The sequence below is a fragment of the Squalius cephalus genome, assembly GCF_949319135.1.
Source record: "Squalius cephalus genome assembly, chromosome: 25".
Lineage (NCBI taxonomy): Eukaryota > Metazoa > Chordata > Actinopteri > Cypriniformes > Leuciscidae > Squalius > Squalius cephalus.
Window position 1 is genome coordinate 23,149,666 of NC_137146.1, and position 16,596 is coordinate 23,166,261.

At 37.6% G+C, this 16,596-nt stretch overlaps 1 protein-coding gene across 2 annotated transcripts in view; it reads left to right on the forward strand.

Moving 5' to 3' along the window:
- The window catches only part of gpr158a (G protein-coupled receptor 158a), a 103,452-nt gene that overhangs the window by 46,093 nt on the left and 40,763 nt on the right, over positions 1-16,596 (forward strand). For both annotated transcript variants that reach the window (XM_079863831.1, XM_079863832.1), the window contains exons 3-5: positions 6,593-6,695; positions 11,787-12,016; positions 15,236-15,304. In XM_079863831.1, the coding sequence (XP_079719957.1) occupies positions 6,593-6,695; positions 11,787-12,016; positions 15,236-15,304 (402 nt within the window). The remainder of the gene's footprint in view (positions 1-6,592; positions 6,696-11,786; positions 12,017-15,235; positions 15,305-16,596) is intronic.

A 16,596-nucleotide genomic window follows, 5' to 3' on the forward strand; every position in this document is an offset into this window, starting at 1 on the left:
AAATGCCCATCCCTAGGTGCGTCATCATGGAAGCATCCATTGGTTGTTCAGGAAAAAGATGGATACTTTACGTTTTGTGCATACGGACATCAGTGGAGACAGAGTTCCTTTATCTAAACCAATCCCTGCATCCCTAGTCTAAGTCAATCAAACGTTCTTTCTAACTTTCTCTCTCTGATTAAAAGTGAACAGCGTGAAGGTGTGTAGAGCCACTGGAATCATCCTGTGTACTCCCAGCGGCTCAGATCTGCCAGTGTCTGTGTCGGCGATGTGTCTGTCTGGCTTTAATTAGGATAGAGTGTTCCCAGCTGAAGCTCTCACCTGCTCAATACCCGCCGTCAGCTTGTGCTCTATCAGAAGACCCTGTCCCTTCCTCTCAGCATGGGCCAGAGTCTGTTTCTCTCATTTCAGGCAGAAGCTGTTATCAGTTGTGTGATTCCTGAAGCTTTTATTGCAGGAATTGACTGAAAGCTCAAGGGGTCAGTGCCCGGAGTACACAATGAATAATATTGGGAGTGTTGCTATCTCTTTACTGCAAGTCAATATACGCTTGATCTCGGCTTGGCTAAGGATGAAAGTGGCAGTTCACAATGTGATGGCTAAATGGAGAATGAATGTAAACTAAAATATATAGAGCTGAGTCATTAATGGTCAATAATTTTGTTTTATTTTGAGTCGCCCAATATGTAATATTTGGTTTGAGTTGATTGAAACCTGTATATTTAATGCATCATGAAGGAATTTATGCAAAATGCCTCATAAAACACCTTATAATTAGTATTGTGTCCTCATAAATATTTGCAACTGCATTTATATTGTATTGTGATACTTACCACTTCAGGTTATTATGTAATATAGCCTACTTTAGTGTTAGACCTGTAACCATGAATATGTTCATGCATTAATGTGTATTAAAATGTTACTTAAGTATCTATTTAAGGCATTATGGATAACTTTAAAATGCATTGTATTTTCTTTATAGAAAATATGTTTATATTAAAAATAAGCAAAATACAGTTTTGTTTTTTTAAAGAAAGTAATACATTTAGATAGGTAGGAATAGGTTGGAAAACTTAAACTTACCTTGCTTTATGCCCAGTACACATTGTATGATTTTGGGCTTCCCCATTCCCAAGATGACCAATCATGGCGATTTCTGTGGTTGTAGCTCCTAAACGGTGGTCCAACATCGTTCACTGAGAGAGGTTCAAAGACTGCCGTTTTCACGGTCTTTTGACCTTAGATAGCCTGCGATAATTTTCTGACAGTGTCAAACATTTAGCATGATCTTCTCACAGTGTGTTTGCTGCTATGACCTACGTCTACTGACTAGCCAATAAAAATGCAACATGAAATGGCATATGGCGATATGGCGCTTAAACTTAAAACGACTTACCTCAAGCTCCATTTGCAAATTTGGCATGCCAAGTTGGCCTCTTTTCCCTATCCATGACCGCATCCATATTCTCCTCTTTCGGTTGATCCTTTTTTTCAGCGCGCATAAAAACCACAATTGCCAAGGTGCGATTCATCTCGCTCTATTTGTTTACCACTAGTGCATGCTGATTACATTTTATTCTTCTAAACTAACTTGCGTTGTAGCCTACGATTCAGTAGGTATCATCATCATACAGTCTACATAAATGTCGTACCCAAGTTTATTAGATACATGTCATACAGTGTGATTTGTAAGGATCTTAAAGGATTGCCGAAATTGTACAGTATGTAGCAGGCATTAGTAGGAAATACTAATTAGTAAACTTTTCGTCATAATGGTATTGTCTTGTATTGTCCCTGCATTCAAAGAGTAAACGTAGCGGGAGTGAGTTATTTTCAGTTTCCAGTGAAGGACCCAGCACGTTATAGGCAGTGACTGAAGGCTGCAAAGAATATGGAGAGAACGCCCACAATGGAAAATCTGAAAAACCTCAGTGTTGTGTAGTCAACATTTTAAACAGTGTTGCATTGTGTTCTATCCAGTGGACTTTTGCTGACAAATAAACGGAAATCTTTCTGTCATGGTAACACAGAGAAAGTTTATTTCAGTTCTGACATTAACAATGCAAAGTTGGTTAAAAATCTATGAAGTTACACTTTTAATTGATCAAATGTGACAGTAAAGACATTTATAATGTTAAAAATGATTTCGGTAACACTTTAGCTTAGGGTCCAATTCTCACAATCAACTAGTTGTTTATTAACATGCATATTACTAGGATATTGGCTGTTTATTAATACTTAAAAAGCACATATCAGTGCAGTGCCTACATTCTACATCCCTACATCCCCAATACCTAAACTTAACAACTACCTTACTAACTATTAATAAGCAGTAATTAGGAGTTTATTGATGCAAAAGTATTGGTTAATAGTTAGTTAATAGTGAGAATTGGACTATAATCTAAAGTGTGACCAAGATTTCAAATAAGGGCTGTTCTTTTTGATAATATTAATAATAAGAAGAAATGTTTCTTTAGCACCAAATCAGGGTATTATAATTGTTTCTGAAGTATCATGTGACATTGAAGACTGGATTAATGATGCTGAAAATATCTATAAAAAATTATCACAGGAATAAATTAATTAACGTAGAGTAAGTATACCTTTATAGTATTTTTCTATGACCAAGCATTGATAAGAGATTGCAGGTTCACAGAAAGCCAAAAATAGAATATGAGATCGTGGGCCAAATAACTCTCACTGTGCATCAACATAAACAGATAACCTCTTTCTGTTTACTGTGTACTCAGTGTACTCAGGGTCAAACACTCTTTTATGCTAGAGTGTGCCAACCAACACAAATTTAAGTGTTACTGCCAATGTAGCCTCTTTAAAACATGCTGCTGAAAATGACTTAAAATTTATATATTTATAGTTAGACTGTGAGCCCTTAATGCACTCTGACCTTTCTCCAGTGGCTATCTGTCTTCAAACCCTGATCATATAGAAGCATGAAAGACAGAAATGGAGCCCTCTTCTCTCTAAAGATGGATTTATGTAAGTGTTCTACCGTTCTGTGCTTCATTAAGGCTGATGTCGCTGCTGTTCTACTCCAATATGAAGGCTTTGGTCCTTTATAGCTTGTCAAGTGTGTGCTGGAGTGGATCGGTATTGAGCAGGGGTCAACATGTCTGCTTTGGGCCCTGGACTGCAGTCATGAAACACTCATGCCTGCTACAGACTGTGCGATTTCGGCAATCCTATAAGATCATTACAAATCACACTGTACATGTAGACTGTACGATGATGACACCTATTAAATCGTAGGCTACAACCAAGTTAGTACAGAAGAATAAAACATCATCAGCATGCACTAGTGGTAAACAAATAGAGCAAGATGAATCGCACTTTGGCAATCGTGTTTTTTATGTGCACTGGAAAAAGAGGAGTAAGCGAAAGAGAAGAAAATGAATGCAGTCATAGCTAGGGAAAAGAGGCCAACTTGGCACGCCAGTTGTGCAGATGGAATTTGAGGTAAGTAGTTTTAATTTTAGGGTTATGTCGTGTTGATCAATACACCAATTCATGTTGCATTTTTATTGGCTAGCAGCAAACACACTGAGATGATCATGTTAAATTTCTGACACTTATTATCGCAGCCTATCATTGGTCACAAGACTGTAACATCGGCCATCTTTGAACCTCTCTCACTGAACGACGCAGAACCACGTTTAGAAGCCACGACCACAGAAATCGCCACAATTGGTCTTCTTTCATCTGGGACAGCCCAAAATCGTACAATGTGTACCGGGCATCAGGCCTGAAATACTGAGGAGATACTAAATTCATTTTCTTTTTGAATTCAGCAAATGAGCTGGTCTTTAATTCAGATACTATGTCTTGACACATGCAAGGAGATCTGTGCCAAAACTGTACCCGTTTGAATATTATATATCAGAGGATGCAGGATATTATATATCAAACTTGCATTGCTCACATATTGAACCTGCTGAAAGCAGAAACAAAGCTTGCAGCTCTAGAGTCGGCAGCCCAGCCTCCCTAGTGGCTCTTTGCTATTAGTAGAAAGTTAGTCTTTTGTCTTTATTGACAAAGAAGAAACTGCGGATATCCTATTATTAAGCAATAAAGTACAAGCTATATAGGCTCTTTTTTTTTTTGTTCTCATTTCAAAATCCAATCTGCTTTGCTGTGTACTGCCTTCAGAAGTAGCTACCATACACCATCATAACTGATTTTTTTTTTTTTTCCAATTTAGAATGCTCTACTTACAGTAGGAAGCAACTCTGTGCAGCACACAAGCTGAACAAGAGACAATTGATTCCAATAGTGTTGTGACAAGGGCTCAGGTTGAGTGGGATAAAAATGCGGTTTATTGATAAACAGCAAGTTCACCGTACTGGCAGGTGTGGGTCTTATCACCAGTGTAAACAACAGTGTCAGAGGTAGCATGATAATCGAGGTCATAACCGGGCAAAGGATCAGGGCAGGCATCAAACAGACCAAGTAACAGTCCAGGCAAAAGATAGGGTCACAAGCAGGCAACAAGAAATCTTCACTGGCGTTTGTAACAAGTATTCGATGTTAGCATGATGCTAAGCTAATGCCGCAACATACAATAGTACATTATTATGTATTATTGCTACTTGTCTGTATTGAATGAAATTGATTTTTATTTATTTTTTGGACTGGAGAGCACATGTGCTTTAAAATGCTGCCCATTTAGACAGATAATTAGGTTTTGAAACAGAGCCATATTCAAAGCCCAGTAACACTTTATTTGTCCACTTTAGACATTCTACTAACTAAAAGTAACTTTGCAACTACTGTACATGTCAACTACCAATCATTAGAGTATTAGTCGAATGTCTGTTTAATATCTGGAAACACTTTATTTTGATGGTCTCCGAACATCTGACATTTTACTGACTATAAAGTAACTTTGCAAATACAACTTATTCTACTAATCCTAACCCTATCCTAACAGTCAACTAATAATGAGAGTTAGTTTACAGTTGCAAATTAATGAGAATTGGTTGAAATGCAGTTGCAAATTTATTTATAGATAGTAGAATGTTTAAAGTGGACTATTGAAAGTGTAACTCAAAGTCCTGGGGCCTCATTTATAAACGTTGCGTACGCACAAAAGAAGGCGTATGCCGCTCTCTACGCAATAATGGGTATTTATAAAAAGCAAACTTGACGGGAAAATGTGCGGTCCTTCACGCAAACTCTGACCCAGGTGTACACACAAAAACGGGTGAAATGAGAAATGGCGACAACGTCGGCAGATGGAAGAAACACGTGAAAGTGTGTGAAAGTGTGTGAAACTGTAGACCGTTGTGTAAAAGAAATGGCAATACTGCCTCTCATAAATAACATGAAGACTTCACAAAGCAAGTCTTACAATTAACAGCCTACACAAACATCCGTTTGATCGATCTGCAGTGTAAAACAAACAAAATCAAACAAAGTTTACAACAGAAAGGCAAATTAACACATATTTGCAAAAAGAAAAGTTAAATATGTTCTGAAATAATATTGGCATGTTATGCAATTTATCCTCATATCACATCTGTAGCTTGTCAGATGCAATCAAATGGATGGTAATAAAATGTCATGATGCCATCACAATGCGTAATGACGCACAATGGCTGATCTTGCGCTCTTAGAAGATGTGGCAACTGTGCCCTCCAATCAACATTTTACTCCTCTTTTCCACCTCGCCAACGATAATTTCTACTTCGCATTGAGTGAAGTTACGTTTCTTGGTTTTCCTCTCTGTGTTTGCCATGATTTCGCAATCGATGAATATTAACTTTGTTTCACAGACTATTTATGGGCAACTATGGGCGTGACATAAAGCCGCAAAAGCTGCGCTACATTTATAATTGATTGTGATTTATTAAGGGAAAACTGCGTAGGATGTGCGTGCGCACGGTTTTATAAATCCGAATATTTCTGTGCGTACGCACGTCCTATGTTTCATCCGTACGCCACTTCTGACGCAAATCCTACGCAAAGTTTTATAAATGAGGCCCCAGGTCATAATCTGCAGGTCACAGAAAGTTTTTTTTTTTTTTGCTGCAAATTAATGAACAAATAATGCACATCAGGTGTGCTTTTTATGTTTTTATTTAATGTATGAAGCCACTGTAAACTGACACATTATATATTCTATAATAATTGTACAAAACAATATTTTGTACATGCAACTTAGGTAGTTTTATTGTAAATGGAAAATGTTACCATTTCTTACATTTCAACAAATTACCCATCAACTACAGACCGATCCATTGCGTTGACCATGTTTTCAAGGTTTAAAATCATGCCACCTTTTATACATTTCTTCGAAAATTTATTTTTATTCTCCAGTATTTTTTTTAATTATACTTGTCCTTTGAAAAACCACCAAACAAAAGACTTATAATGCAAAGCTTTTTTCATCCCCAAAGAACCATTTAGACAACTCAAGAAATCTTTTCAGAGATGGTTCTTTATTAAAAAAAATCTATATTCTTGCACAAACATCCATGCATAAGTATATGGAATTTTACAATGCTCTTTTTTCCAGTTATATTACCTTGTGTTCAGTACAGTTTTGATATTTCCATCTTCTCTCTATTTTCCACAGTGTTTGCCCATCCCAGGTCATGGATTTGTGCTGGACAAGTATAAATGTCACTGCAAAAACGGCTTTTATCATCCAAGCAGAGTTGCAGTCAATGGCTTTAAAAGTAAGTACTATGATAAAATGTTATGGGTCAATAAATGGGTTGAATAAAAACATGCGATTTCAGAAAATCTTCATTACATTTCATGTAGTAGATGTTGTTTTTTTTTATGTTTTTTTTTATAATATAATATATGCTCATGGACAGAATAAGAAATGTGTTATTGTTCATATGCTTAGTCTACACATAGGCCTATTTGTCAAATATACAGTGGGGTGTAGAATTCTACTTAGAATACTTCTATTTTGCATTTTTGTAATTTAATACATGTTTTTAATTGTATTTCATGTTTAATGACTTCTTTATTCAATGCCATATCTTTCCTTTGTTTAAAATGATTCAAAACGTTCCGTTTTCTTTCAGGTTTAAATTAGATTTCAAATCCCACTTTTTCAGTCTGGACCCACTGTGCAGTTAGATGCAATGTCTTACATAAATATTGTATTCACCCTCTCAGACATGCACACAAAGTATTTTTTGAGCGCTTAGCATACCTGACTTCCCTCTCATCTTATTGGAGCACTATGACCACACCTCTTATGTTTAATTAATTAGCTCTCTGAACAAAAACCTCTGTCACTCTAAAGTTCTCCCACAATGAGCACTCCAAAAATTGGCATACACAAACTCACAAACACACTCATGTGTAAAAGAGACTGGCAGAAAGAGAAACATGTGATCAGCACTATGCTGGCAGTATCAGGCCCTCAGCAGGGGCCCCAGCACATGGCACTCTTTTACACCTCACTGAACACAACAATGTATAATGCTTCAAAATTTGCTTTAATTTTTAATGTTTCATTCTCCCATGTTCAAAACCGTTACTTTATATGGAGAGGTTAATTAGTTTATATAGTTTCTGTCTATGTGAGACCACTCAAACTGGCCTAAAACACTGAATAGTTGTGCCATGAATTTGAGGTTTTGGTAAAAGTCATAAAGTTTCATCTGCTTCAAGAACAGATTGTATAGCTATATTCCTTCCAAACTGTGCAGAGAGAGGTAGAGAGGCAGACAGACATCACCACAGGTCCTCCATCTGTGATGGCTCCTCTCTGCCTCTCCTTCAGTGATCTCCGATAAGTGTGTTCCTGGGAGAAGTCGGCTGTGTTCTGTGTATTTCTCTTTTATCTGCTCTACTCTGATTAAGCAATGTCTCATGTCTGGCCGTCATAATCCTGGTTTATGTTAAGAATACGCTGGTGCGTGTATACAGTCTCATGTCATCCGTTAGATTTTTATTCTATATATTATAGTACGGTTACCCTAAAGCAGTGGTTCTCAAAATTAAAGTTAAAGGTTCAATTAAAAGGTTAAATAAACAGGTAAAACAATTACAGGGGGTTAAAGGTTTAAAGGGTCCATGACCAAAAAAGTTTGAGAACCACTTCCCTAAAGGAATAGCAAATACCAAATGAAATGTCAGTCCAGGAAGAGCTGTGAAGCTTTTGGGTTGTTGATGCACTCGATCTACTCCATCTCCAGCTGAATCTGATCTGGATATAGTCTTTAACAAAAACATGATTTTTGTATGCTGTTTTATGAAACCTACCCACATTCAGGTGTTGATAAAAAAGAAATGCAAGAAGCTTGAATAAAAGTTTTATTTCATTTTTTTTAATGCAGAGGGTCTGTTCTTTCTTTTGATATACTGCATGTTCAGATATTCATACAACAAAATAATTGGGGCCATGAAACTTTAGCGGAAAATGCTAGCGGTGTCACGTTTTGAGTTTGATTTTTAATCTGTTTCTCTGTTCTGTTCAGGTTTGACTTTCTTTGTTAATCTTCTAGGGGCTGTTTACAGGACACCGCTTTCAACTAAAAACGGAAGACTTTTTATGCGTTTTGGCCATTCATTTGCATGACAACGGCGTTTGGGTGCCTGAAAACGCAAACTTTTGAAAACGGGTTTCAAAGTGCAAGTTTTTGAAAATGGTCTCTGTGCAAACAACAAAAACGTGAACCCGTGAAAACGATGACGCCATGCACATGCGTATAACGTGTTCAATCTATAGTGTTTCAGAATACAGTGTTTTAGTCGTTTTCACGGATCCATTTACATTTAGTCATTTAGCAGACGCTTTTGTCCAAAGCGACTTACAATTTAGAACTAAATTAAGCGAGTCGTCGTGAAGAGGCAAAAACAAGAAGTGCTCAAAATACAAAGTTCAGGCATTGTTCAGAGTAGCATAAGCCCGATAAGAGAGGATTAAAGGAAAAGGAAATAATTTTTTTTTTTTAATTTATGAGGTTAAGTGCTCATGGAAGAGGATCCGTGTGAATAGGGATCTTTTTGACAATTAACTTTTTGTCTGTGCGCGGAAAACTCAAGGAAAAGCTTCTCAGTTTTAAGCATATCGTTGTCATGTAAACGTACCCCTAGTCTGTTAGTTACTTCAGTTCTCCTCCTTTCTCTCCATGTTTGTTTCTATGGTCACTAATTGATTAGGTTCCTCAGTTCAGGTGTGTTGTGTTAATTATCTAGTTTCTACCTCTGTTTTGCTGTGTATATAAGCCCTCAGTTTCAGTTAGTCTTTGTTCTGGTATTAGGTGGTGTGTAGTGTTTTTTCCTACAAATTCCTGTATTTTGGTTGGTGTATTAAAATTAATTTTCTTTGGATCGTAATTCCTGCAAGTGTCTGAACTACACAGCTTGACAGGTGGTGACTGGCAACTTTTTTCAAAAACCCTGGTGGGGAAAGAGTTAATATATGCTAACACCTTATTTTGATGGTCCCCCAACAGACGTTCTATTGAATATAAGTAACTTTGCAACTGCATGTCAATTTATTCTACTAAATCTTGAGGGGGTGGGTGCAAAATGATCCTGAATTTTTAGCACAATCTATTTTTGACCTCTGTATTAAAATAAACTCAGGGGGAAAAATAAAAAATGATTGTTTGACGTCCCATTTAAAGTTGTCTCTCCACATTAAACTAGGGGTGTCCAGTCCTGCTCCTGGAGGGCTACTGTCTTGAAGAGTTTAACTACAAGCCTAATTAAGCACTCCAGCTCCCAAGTGTTCAGGATTACTAGAAATTTCCATACTGGTAGGTTGGCGATCAACAGGACCTTGACCCTCCAGGAGCAGGATTTGTAACATATAGAAAACATTTCTCACTTCACCTTTAAAATCTTGCAATATGGGTAATCACAGACAGCCATAAATCAGCTAAAGTGGCGTTTGTTATTATTTTTATATTTTTTCTTGTGATACCATGGCTTATGGTTAGATTTTAAGAAAAATCAAGCTATTAAAGAGCATGATGTTGTTATCATGAAAAGATGTGATATGTGTAACTGAGGCAGAAACAACTGGCGCATCAAAGTGAAGGCCCAGATGGTGTGTACACACCCATCCACCCTGGCTAGCGCATGAAACAGTGTGAATTGCCTACTGATGAGACCACCAATGACTGGAGGATAGGGTGGGCTGGATCGCTTTAAATGTCATGTCTGTGCTGCTACTTTTCACAATTGTTCATGCTTTTTTATTGGTGTGATCATATGCAAATGCATGCAAGTGGTAAGATCCATAGATTGAAAATAACTGCAGAGTTGTTTGAAAACTGAGTTAAAAACAACCCAGTTTGGGTTGTTTTCAACCCAAGGGATGGGTAAATATAGGACAGAACACATGTTCGTTTAATTTTACCCAGCAAATTGGGTTGTTCATTTAACCCAGCATATTTGGTTGATTCATTTTTACTTTAGTACTTTTTTTTTGGAATTCATGAATTCATATTTACAGATTAACTTAAATGCTCTAAACATAAAAAAAAATAAAAAAAAATACAACCACTGGTTTGCATGATAATTCCTTTATTTTTGATTATATTTTACAGTATAGCATATTTTATATCGTTTTGAATACTTATTGCATACATTTAAGCTCGTTTAACAAATATTAGAAGTAAAAATTAAACATTTAGAAGCAATTCAAGTGTAATCGACCAGTCTCTGTCCCGTTTCCACCGTAACGGCGCTGGATCTCATGCCGGAACTTGTATCATGTTTAGCGGGGGAACTTCTAACTTCAGACCGCCGCCTGTGTTTCACTCGTAGCTGAAATATGCTCTGACTGACTCCATAATCTGTCCATAAACAATCAGTGTACAGGTCTGAGAACATATTTTACCTTTCGAAGCATTTATATTCTGCATCTTTTTTTGAACGAAATTATAAAATTTTATGCAAGGCATCAGGCATTTCCATCACGCGAAAAGACCGACACGACACTCGTTTAGGTGACTCACATCGCGCCCCTGTATGTTGTTTTGCATAAAATTAAACGAAACACAGAACAATAACGAATTTAGACAAAAAATTTACACAAACCTGTATTTTACCGAAGACACGCACTAATTTGACAGAGCTGCACTGCTCTCTCCTGAAGAGGTCGCAAAAAGCCTGCGATCAATAACTCAACATTGGGCTGTTACGTCTGACCCAGGCTCTGGGTTACACAAAAACTACCCAAACACTGGGTTGTTACGTCTGACCCAGGCTCTGGGTTACACAACAACTACCAAAACACTGGGTTGTTACGTCTGACCCAGGCTCTGGGTTACACAAAAACTACCCAAACACTGGGTTGTTTCGTCTGACCCAGGCTCTGGGTTACACAAAAACTACCCAAACACTGGGTTGTTACATCTGACCCAGGAGCTGGGTAACACAAAAACTACCCAAACACTGAAAAAATAACCCAAAAAAAACTGACCCAAAAGGCTCAATCCAGGATTTGAGTAGAAAAAATAACCCAAGATTTTTTTTAGAGTGAACGAACATCATGTAACATCATTCAATTTTTAGCGCAATTTTCCTACGGACAAAATTGCGATTGTTAACTCATGATTTCTGTTCTGTCTGTGCGCACCAATCTTGCACTTCTATCTCCTCCTCAACCAGACCACCTAGAGACTTCGGGTTTTCGGCATTATGTTAAGGAAGGTCTAATCTCAGGAACGCACACAAAAAAAAAAAAAAAAAAAAAAAAAAAGATTTACTATCTCTTAGTGTTGTGATCCCATGACGTCAGAAAATTGCGCTAAAACACTCACTGAGTTTTTATTACTTGTTTTTTTTAGGGAAAGCTGGTGTGAAGGGCACAGAGAATTTACCACATCACAGGGATGTTCCAGAAAGTTCCAGCCACTGTCTGCCCTGCCAGGAAGGCTGTGATTTCTGCAAGGACAACACGCCCTGCGTGGCCCGGAGTGACGGCGCCCTGCGTATGGCGGTGCTTTCCTTCCAGGGCTTGTGCATGTTGGTGGATTTCATCAGTATGGTGCTGCTCTACCATTTCCGCAGGAACAAGGTAAGCATGTGCTGCCGGAGGGAGCTAATTAAGATGGCAACTGTTTCCATGAAGCACATCCTGTTCTTATTGACACCGGGGTGTTTCCATGCTGAGTTACATTACAATTAGTCACTCGTATTCTGAGCGTACAGTATCTTGCCTGTTAGGTCATATTTTATTCCCTGTTAAATTAGAAAGTAGACAGTTTTGAGATACATTATTACAAAAGAAAAGTAAAAAAAAAAACACAAGTTTAATCTACATTGTGCACCGCTTTCATCATCATGCGACAACTACATCTTTGCTTCCATCTGAGTTTTCAGAATTTAAACTTTTCTCTATCAGTAATTAAATTCAGTGTGACAACAAGAGCGCAATCACTGCAGGTTCTCACTTTGCAGTTTGATTTTACTTAAAAATTCAAGACAGCATGTCTAGGGGATAGGAAATGGTATATTTTAAGCCTGCATTATAGTTAATTAAAGAGATATTTAGTGCATAGACAGGTTGAGACACAATAAATGTTGATAAAGGACAGAGAGAATGGAGTTTCCGGTTGACTAAATAAATGGATTACACCATTAGAAGGGACAGAGAGAGACTAAATTTACAAAGGAATTACAGAGGAAGGAGAAAGAGGTGTTATTTGTTGCAAACTACCTTAGAGAAGGAGGGAGAGAGAGAGATCAGTCCAGCCCGACTACACTTAGGGATCTTATTTATCTAAAGAGTCAAGGTTCTTTCCATGGCATTATGTAAGGGACAATGTATAGTCAGACAATCATTATCAGAAAAGAAACGTCAACAGGGTGATCAGAACCCAACACAAAGCTGAGGCTGACTGCATTTTCCTACATGGCTCATTCACAGAATACATAAATAAATGGACATAAAATGTTGATTTCATGAAGTTGAAATTAGTTTGCTGAGTGTGAAGAAAGAGGGTGCTTGTCACACATATAGTCCACAGAGCTCATCAAATATGGTAAACGGATGTTTAAACATACTTAAACCTCATTCGTTCTCGCAAGTCAAACATGCACAGTTTAGCTTTGGTTTACCATATTTGTGTGATGATCACTGTTTACATGTGAATATGTTCATCATACTGTATACAGTGACTGTGTCTCTGCAGAAGACCACTCAATTCATATGGATTACTTTTACAATGTCTTTATGAACTTTATAAAGCTTGAAAAAGCTTTGGTCGACTTTCAATGGGAGGAACAGAAATCGCTTAAGTTTCATTAAAAATATCTTCATTTGTTTTGAATATGAATGAAAGTATTACGGGTTTGGAACGACACGAGTAAATAATTAATGACAATTTACATTTTTTGGTGAACTGTCCCTTTAAGGATTTCTGTCACTTATGGCATTTGCCAACATGGTTCAGTCCAACCTGTACTTTAACACTGACCTTCTCTTTGATTCTGTCTGTTAATTGCAAGCCCAGTCTCTGGATTGTCTCCCTGTTAATTGGATTCATTAAAATTATTATTTTTTTCCTCTCTCAGGAGTAGTCTGTAGATTAGTGCACAGATTATGAATGCAGACGGCTACTTATTACACTTAACACACCTTTGGCGTATACGCAGAGTATTTCAGAAGCGTACACCGCACATGCTACTGTCTCAGCTTGAGCAGACGTGCAGTCTGTGGTCTGAGTAATAGTGGACTGGATTCACACTGACTGCGAGGAAGGTTCATTAATCCCTGCAGTGAGGCGCCGTTTAGGCTGTCGATATGTAGGGCACTCAGTTTTGATAGTGCCAGCATTTTAATTTACTCTGGAAGCATGCTCCGTCTGGGCGCTGCCTGAAAGCGATCCATAAATGCTGGAGAAGTCTAAATGAAAGCGACAGAGTTAGGATTAGAAATTTTGTTCTGTTTCAGCTCGCGCTGTCAAGTGCTTTCTATTGGCCGTCTGATTTCAGAAAGGAGTTGACAGCTCACCTGTTGCCTCTTAATGGAATTCTCATTTTCTCTGCTTTAAAGGAGACATACTTGAGCTAGCCGGCCAAACTAAATATACATGCCGCACTGTCAGAGAAATTTTTTTTTTTTTTTAGATTTGCTGGAAATAAATTTCTCAATATTTAGTACCTTCTAGCTAGTTTGAAACTAACCCTGTACTCTATCGGGTTGCACCATTTGTTCTTAAGGTTGAATGTAGCTAGTAGATCGTAAGCTCCCCGTAAAGTAATGCGTAGTTGCATAATAATATTTACCCTCAATGATCCAATCCGCTTGTTAAGTTGTGACATATCGTATACGGTTTCTGGGAGGCTCCACTCTGTTTCAAGTGAGAATACTATTTCAACCCCTGTTTATGAGGCAGAACCAAGTACAACATGTTCCTGGATGAACATCTTTGTTGATTCTGGAACAACATTCCAATCAACCAATCAGATTTGAGGAACAAGTTTAAAGTTTATGTCAAGTTTAGGCAGTGTTATTCATCTATCATTTCCCACTGATTTATGGGTAGGTTTAGGGGTAGGAATAGGGTTAGCATTACATTTTGGAACAGGAATGTTGTTCCAGGATCAACAAAATATGTTGACCCATGAATGCGCGTCTAACTCTGCAAAATCAGGACGTGCGTTTATGAGCACATGAGTTGTTTGCTTTTGGGATCTGATGGAGCGTTTGAACTCGGATACGGTATCGCACAACGCCAGACTTAAAAGGCGGATAGCAGCCTTCAAATATCTGAGTAGAAGTAGTGTTGAAATGCCATGAATTTCAGTTTATATTTGATTCTAACATATTTTGCCTCACGTAACTAATGGTAAAAATATCTTTCCATTGAAATATGCTACTACTTTATCATCAGTAACAATTTATTTTGTTTTATTTACCAGAATATCAATACAACTTGGAGGTGGAATCTTTTGAGCAACCACCCAGAACACTGTGCTCTAGCTTGGCAAACACCTCTCTAATATTCGTTGGAAAGTGTATAAAAAAAAAAAAAAACTCAAAATGAATCAAGTTGAGAATGTCATTGTGAAACAGGTGGGTTATTCCAGGGCAAGGCATTAGTCTGAAGAGAACAAAGATGAATCAACCCCTGTGAACACATTAGAATAGTCCAAGGAGAATGCATTTGTGCGCAAAGGGATAAGTTTTGCAGTAGTCACAAATGGAAGGTTTCCACTGACCCATTTCTAGCAAAAGAATAGTTTAAGGAGAGAAGTTTTCCAATGTGATGTTCTTTTTGATGTGTTTCAGAGTATCAGAGCGTCAGGACTCATCCTGCTAGAGGCCATCATGTTTGGAGCACTCCTCTTGTACTTTCCGGTAAGCTTTAATGACCGCAGTCATTTTTACTATGTATTACTTTAGGAGTGTTAAAATTAATTGCACTTTGGTGACTAATATTCTTCGACTTGTACTGCAATGTAATGTAGCCATTAGGAGGAGAATGCCTTTTTAATGGCACTAATTTAAGCATTAAAGAAATGTAGCGGGATCAATTCGAGTTAAGCTCTATGGACTTCTGAATGCTGTTAAATCTGGTGATTTATGTATGATATGTTTAAGAATATGAAAAAGGGATTTGATACATGGAGAAAAATCAATCCACAGGAAGCACATCAATATTGCATACACTGAAGACACAGATTTTTGTTAGAGCTTAGCTTGTTTTGGTCCGGGAACTTTCTAAAATACAGCAAAAGTCACATTTTTAAAATGTATAATATTACGACACTAATTAGATGTTCACATGGTGCAGAATGCACTGAAGCAATTTAGGATAAAATAGATATCCTGGCCGAGATATTTCACTGATGGACAATTTGCTGTCGATGTATCGATAAAGTTTTGATTTAGACATATTTTGTCATGTGCTTTATCCAGCAGAGCCGTTTGCCTCTCAGTAATTGCAGTTTAGTGGCATTCACAGGAAGCTGTGGGCATGTCTTAACATGGAAGGGTAAATGCAATTAAAGTGAACTGATTTAGAGGCTTAGCACATGCAAGGTTCTGGAATGTAATAATCTTTGAGATAATTCTGGAATGATGGTGGAAGACCATTTTAGCCATTTAATCACATATCCTCAAACTGGTGTGACTTCATTTTGAACAAAATCAGGCCAAAACGAAGTTTGTTTGTGTTTGTTTCGGGAGTTCGAAACAGCTTGGCAAAGCTCCTTCCATAAAATTTCCCTCTGGCTGGTAAGCACCATCAGCTACGAACTACTTGGTCCGTGGCGATGATAAAATAGTAATAAGTGTGGCTCTGAGACTCCGCCTTCGTTGAGGAGGAACTCTTCTCTGGTTCATTTCTTCTGTTCAGTCCATCAAGCTCAGACATCCTCAAGTGAAAACATGAATACAATGGAGAGTCACTTTATAGTAGGAAGTAGGAAGTTGTAATTCTAATTGAAGAGACACTGACACTTTTTTTCATGTTTAATACTGTAAATCTGCTTGCTTTTAAACAATCGAAAGTGAAGAAAAAAAGAACTTCGCCGTGAGTATATCGAGGCCTTCATTTCCTGTGCGTTTGTCCTTTAGAAAACAAATGTCTTAATCTGTTTTTAATAATTTAGAATATTACCAGTTTATGAGTGGCATGAGAAAATGTC